Source organism: Sinocyclocheilus rhinocerous, unplaced genomic scaffold, assembly GCF_001515625.1.
Source record: "Sinocyclocheilus rhinocerous isolate Xijiao unplaced genomic scaffold, SAMN03320098_v1.1 scaffold588, whole genome shotgun sequence".
Taxonomy (NCBI): domain Eukaryota; kingdom Metazoa; phylum Chordata; class Actinopteri; order Cypriniformes; family Cyprinidae; genus Sinocyclocheilus; species Sinocyclocheilus rhinocerous.
Genome location: NW_015635063.1, coordinates 804,724 through 810,190, shown reverse-complemented (window position 1 = coordinate 810,190; position 5,467 = coordinate 804,724). Strand labels below are relative to the sequence as shown.

The 5,467-nt window shown below is 34.0% G+C and overlaps 1 protein-coding gene across 3 annotated transcripts; it reads right to left on the bottom strand.

The window, feature by feature from the left end:
* Positions 1 to 849: 849 nt before the first annotated feature.
* On the bottom strand, positions 850 to 4,246 carry LOC107746628 (protein unc-50 homolog). Of its 3 annotated transcripts, none has more exons than XM_016560924.1 (6): positions 4,079 to 4,246; positions 2,975 to 3,249; positions 2,773 to 2,893; positions 1,554 to 1,693; positions 1,366 to 1,473; positions 850 to 1,289 (listed from the first exon to the last, which is right to left on the bottom strand). In XM_016560924.1, exons 2-6 carry the CDS (start codon positions 3,246 to 3,248, stop codon positions 1,153 to 1,155), a joined length of 780 nt encoding a protein of 259 aa, XP_016416410.1. In that variant the 5' UTR covers position 3,249; positions 4,079 to 4,246; the 3' UTR covers positions 850 to 1,152. The 3 variants fall into 3 exon arrangements, with proteins under 3 accessions (XP_016416410.1, XP_016416409.1, XP_016416411.1); XM_016560923.1 differs by lacking the exon at positions 4,079 to 4,246 and adding an exon at positions 4,019 to 4,061; XM_016560925.1 differs by lacking the exon at positions 4,079 to 4,246 and adding an exon at positions 3,494 to 3,619.
* Between the last annotated feature and the right edge of the window lie 1,221 nt (positions 4,247 to 5,467).

Below are 5,467 nucleotides of genomic sequence, written 5' to 3'. Positions count from 1 at the left end.
ATATGTGACCCTGGACCACAAAATCAGCCATAAGGGTCAATTTTTGATGTATAAATTTCGAAATTGAGGTTTATACATCATCTGAAAGCTGAATAAATAAGCTTTCCATTGATGTATGGTTTGTTATGATATGATAAAAAATCTAAATATTGAGAAAATCGCTTTTAAAGTTGTCCAAATGAAGTTCTTAGCAATGTATATTACTAATCAAAAATTAAGTTTTAGTATATTTACAGTAGGAAATTTACAGAATATTTTCATGGAACATGATCTTTACTTAATATCCTAATGATTTTTGGCATTAAAGAAAAATCAATAATTTTGACCCATACAATGTATTTTTGGCTATTGCTACAAATATACCCCAGCGACTTAAGACTGCTTTTGTGCTCCAGAGTCACAAATGTGATTGTCCGGTTTGTAATATTTAATTATGGTATTAAATGTTAATTGTTCGGCATTTACAATAATAAAAAAAAAGATTTCCAAACAAAAACAGCTTGAAATTTAATACAGCAAAATAAAAAAGTGAAATAAAATAAATTATATTTAAAAAAAAAATTATTTTATGTAGTTACTATCGTATCCTTATTTATTTACGTTGTATGATAAATGTCTTGAGAACCTACTGGAATGTTTTGTATTTAAGAATTCAATAAAAAAAAAGAAAAGAAAAAAAGAGAAGAAAATCCCTTATAATTTTCAATAAACACCTGAATATTACTATATGCTGCTGCAAATGGGATATTGTATTTTCTGTGATCGAAACCATATGCATGCGTTTATCTCAAAATACATTAGAGGACAACACTGAATGAACTATAAATCTGTTTCTTTAAAAATATCTTTATTGTACACGTTTTCACAAGTAAAAAGTGCAGCATCCTAGCAGATATTTTATGGACTTTCCCGTGTTTGCGTTTTCAAAAACACATCACAACATTAAATGACGGCTGAGTATCAAATTAGGCGAAAAAAAAAAAAAGGTTCATGACACCATAAACAATTGAAATTCTTTTCCTCTACAACCAACCAGATATTTACAGATAATACAAAAAGTAAGAAAGTCCCAAGAGTGACAACACACTTTCCAATCCGTCTTTAAGAGCACATGTGCACTGAAGCAATGTCCTTCATGTGTTCTGCTGTCCTTTACTGGACCCTGTGCTTGTAGAACCAGCAGAGACCTTTAGTGAAGTTCCAGCCGAGTGAAATGGAGAGAACATACAGGAGTCCGAGCAAAGCGAAGGGATACAGAAGCACCACAGTGTTCTTTAAGAACGGAAGTGCTAAAGAAACAAGGAGAGCATTAGTATTAGATAATGTTAGCGTGTGGATGGTAAAAATACAGTCATAATCACTTACCGCTGTAGCCCAGGAATGTGATGTAAATATAGTAAGCGATGGCAATAAGCCACAAGGTGTTTCCCACAAAATAACCCAGGAACCAGTCTGAACTTATAACCACAACATCTGTCAAAAGAGTGGAAAAGATGTGTTTACAACGTCTAAACAGTACATTATTATACTCATGTATCCACCTGTTTACTTACGGTTGATGAAGAATAGCTGTAGAAAGTGCAGAATGACCAGGAGAGGGTAGAAAGCGTTTAGATGGACGTCAAACGCGTAGCCCCACTCCACATCGTAATCTCTGCTAGGATGTTTCAGTAGATATTTGTTTGTGACAAACCTGGAGAAGAAAAACAGGGATTACTGTACAGTTTTACAGTCACAACTCTTCACGATATATTGCAGTAAAGTTAGGCAGATTTATTACGTCATTCTTTAAAGTACTTGATTCTGATTTGTCAGTCACAGCAGACAATATTGCATAATAACCACTAAACTGTACAATCTGGCAACCCCAATACATAATAAAGTAAGTTAGACCAGTATTTAATGTCCATTTATTTATTTGGTAAGAAATTATGTATTATACAGGACAAAGTACAGTCAAGCCAGTCAATTTTTTTTTGTTTTTTTAGTATTTATATATTACAGTATTTATTAAAACATTTTTTTCTTTGGTTTTCATTTTAATTTTACTTTTACAAATTTTGTCTTTTGCCATTACTATTAGTTTTTTTTAATTTTGTACTGGTATTTTTTTGTATATTTCTATTTACCTATTTATATATATATTTATTTCTATTTAATTTTTTATTTCAGTTTTAGTAGTTTACGTACTTTAACTTAAATGAACTTCTTTCAGTTAGCTGCAGATTTTGAAGTTTACGTTTTTCATGTAATATTTAGATTTGATTTTATTTACCTTATTTCAATTGCCGAAAAAGTCTACTTATTTTTAGTTTAATTAAAAAATTTTTTTTATTAACTTTTAATTTTTATTTTAGTTTTAGTAATTTTAGCACTTATAAACTTATTTCAGCCAGTTTCCAAGGCAACATTTCTTATTTTAGCTTTAGCTTCAGTTTTACATCCATTATTTATATTTTACTTTATTTAAGCCTTATTTCAATTACCAACAACAATTGATAATAATTTTAGTTAATGATAACAACATTGCTTCATGCTGGGGTCATAACCACCCTCCCCAGGGATATTTTCTAATAATGTAAACTTTTAAAAATGTAAAATGTAGGCCTAAATTTCTCTTTGCAAATAAGACCTTATTCTGAAATTAACAATATTTAAAAAAATACCATAACCCAGAAAAAGAAACTGGATCAATACCATATCAGCAAGGTCAACATTAAGGTCACGCACACATTTTTGGCAGCCTTTGTGAGTGTGTGTGTGACTCCTTACCACATGAGTGTAGATATGAGCAATCCGACTCCGATACAATCGATGAAAACCACCCACAGCAACAGCTTCAGCGTCTCCACAAAACCCATTTCTAGAACCAGACCGAAGCCCACCGTCGACACTGCAGAGAAAACATGATTAGTGAGCCAATGCACGTTTCATTCCCAAATCCTTCCCCTTTTTTTCCGTCAAAAGTGCTCACCACACAGCCAGACGCTGAGCAGCACCAGGAACGCAGGGTCGTCCCGGGCCCACTGGTCTTTAGTCTGTTTGCGGTACTGGAAGTTGCGGAACACTTTCTGCGGCGATGTGAACAGGTAGAGCATCTGCCACATGGCAAACTCAAAATCCATCTGTCTGAAATGCAGCAGTCGCCGCAGGTATTTGTAGCGCTTGGCGCCGGCCGTGTGCCGCGCTGCATCCCGCGCATTCAGGCTGCCGTTCTGGTGGATCTGCCGGGAACTCGTCGGCAACATACTGTTGTGGGATCAGAGAGAAATGTAGCTATTAGTGAAAGTGACGTGACATGTGGCCAAGTATGGTGACCCATACTCGGAATTAGTGCTCTGCATTTAACCCATCCAAAGTGCACACACACAACACACAGCAGTGAACACACACCCGGAGCAGTGGGCAGCCATTATTACAAACACATAAACCAAAGAAAGATTTACTCATTTCTGAAATAGTGAAAACAGTAGCCCAAATATAATACACAAACCTTCCTAAATGTATCCCTAAATCACATTAGGAATAAACTATGTGACTAAATTTGAGTGGCTGGGTCATTACCAACAATTATAGCTTAGTCTGTTTCGACAAAACAGTTTCATTACAGTAAGTGCTGAAGTAGGCAGTACAGTAGATCTGTCTCTGTCTAGAAAACGACATCTATTATCTGTCCATGAAAGAAGCCTAAGCTATAGACTTTGATCAAGCTTCGTAATCAAATGTATTGTCGGTTCATCAGTTCTTCTGCTTCCTATACATATGATCTGCTGTGTAAACATGTAGAGCTGATCCAAGATCAGTCCTATTACTCTTGTTTGCTTTACACAGCTCAACGGACAGCAATGCTACAGTAGCTCTAACATTACAACTAACTCAAATCACTGTTTTAAAAGTAAACCTGCTATTGTTAATGTGGTCGGTAAAAGGGGATGTTTTATTAAGAACAAACCATGTAAAAACCAAAGCATTACCGAGTGGTTATGCTGTTACATGGGCCTCGGTCCTACATAATAACCTGGTAAACAAGTTAGCTACCATGTCGCTCCTGCTCGGTGTGAATAAATATGACACTCACCTGCACTGCAGCAGCAACTAATAAAGCAAAGATCTTTTTAATCAGTGTGCAAAAAACAATGCAGCAACCGTGGCATGTCAACTTCCTGCCTCGTCCGAACACGTAGCAGCGCAACCCATACAGTGACGCCACTTCCTGTGTCAAGGCCTTCTGGGAAATGTAGTTTTGGGGAAGAGAGCAGCGTTGCCATTGCTCGTTCACTCCTAAAATATATGCGATATATTTCCTTATCTATATCATATTAATACATTGGACATATTTTAAACTCACACTTTTGAAAGATGAAAATCACTTGCGTTCTTTTATCACAATGTCAAATTTGGCTCCAATGAAAAAGTCAATTTAGTGTGAAATAGCAACCGGTTTCTTCAGGCTGTAATCATGTTAAAAACAAAGAAAAAACATCTTCAGAATATTGTTTTGAATTGGTAAAACATCAAAAATGATTAATCATTCAGTGAGGGATTAACAGCTGTTTTGTTTTCCACAAAACATTTACGCCACCTCACTGGAGAATGTTTACAATTAGGAAAATCCCATATATTTTTTGTTTGTGTTCTGTTTATTTCCTTTCCAAATAATTATAATGTACAAATGACATAAATATGCGCTGACATGTAATTGTGTAGCTATTGAAATATTTCCTTGACAGGCATATTCATGTTTGATCGTTTGATGCACTTTGATATGCTTTTAGTATAAAATTATTTTAATACTTTTTTTTAATTTAATTTTTCCTTTATTTTATAAAAACATATTGAAGGTTAACAAGACACTGCAGGCTTCAATAACTGATTAACACTATTGTGATGACCAAAAATATTTTAACAAACCTTTGACTTTAATATTAGGGTTATATTTCATTTTATTATAGCTCTGTATGTCTATTATATGTATGTCAGATTATATGTCTGTACTGTTTCTTTGCACTGGAAGCTCCTGTCACCAAGACAAATTTATTGTGTGTGTAAACACTTGGCAATAAAGCCCTTTCTAATTCTGATTCTGACAAGATGTTTGCTACATGTTTAGAAACAACAGATGGCGCTAAAGTACCTTATTCCTTCCTTCTTTCCTTCCTTTGACGCGTTGATGTAAGTTTTTTCATGAATTGTAATAACTTTTTAACAGGATTGTAAAAGCAACAATTTATGAAAGTCATGATTTAAAAAAAAGCAATTCAAAGAAATAATTTTAACAACATTTTTTATTTTTAAATTTTTAATACTATATGCTACTGTGAGTTCATTTTTAATACTATATGCTACTGTGAGTTAAAAGAAAACAGTTTACCACCAGTTAACCTGTATTTTGATCACTGACAGGAGATTTTTTTTTAGTGAGCATTACGTTCACTTTGCAAAAAAAAAAAATCACTTTTATATTACT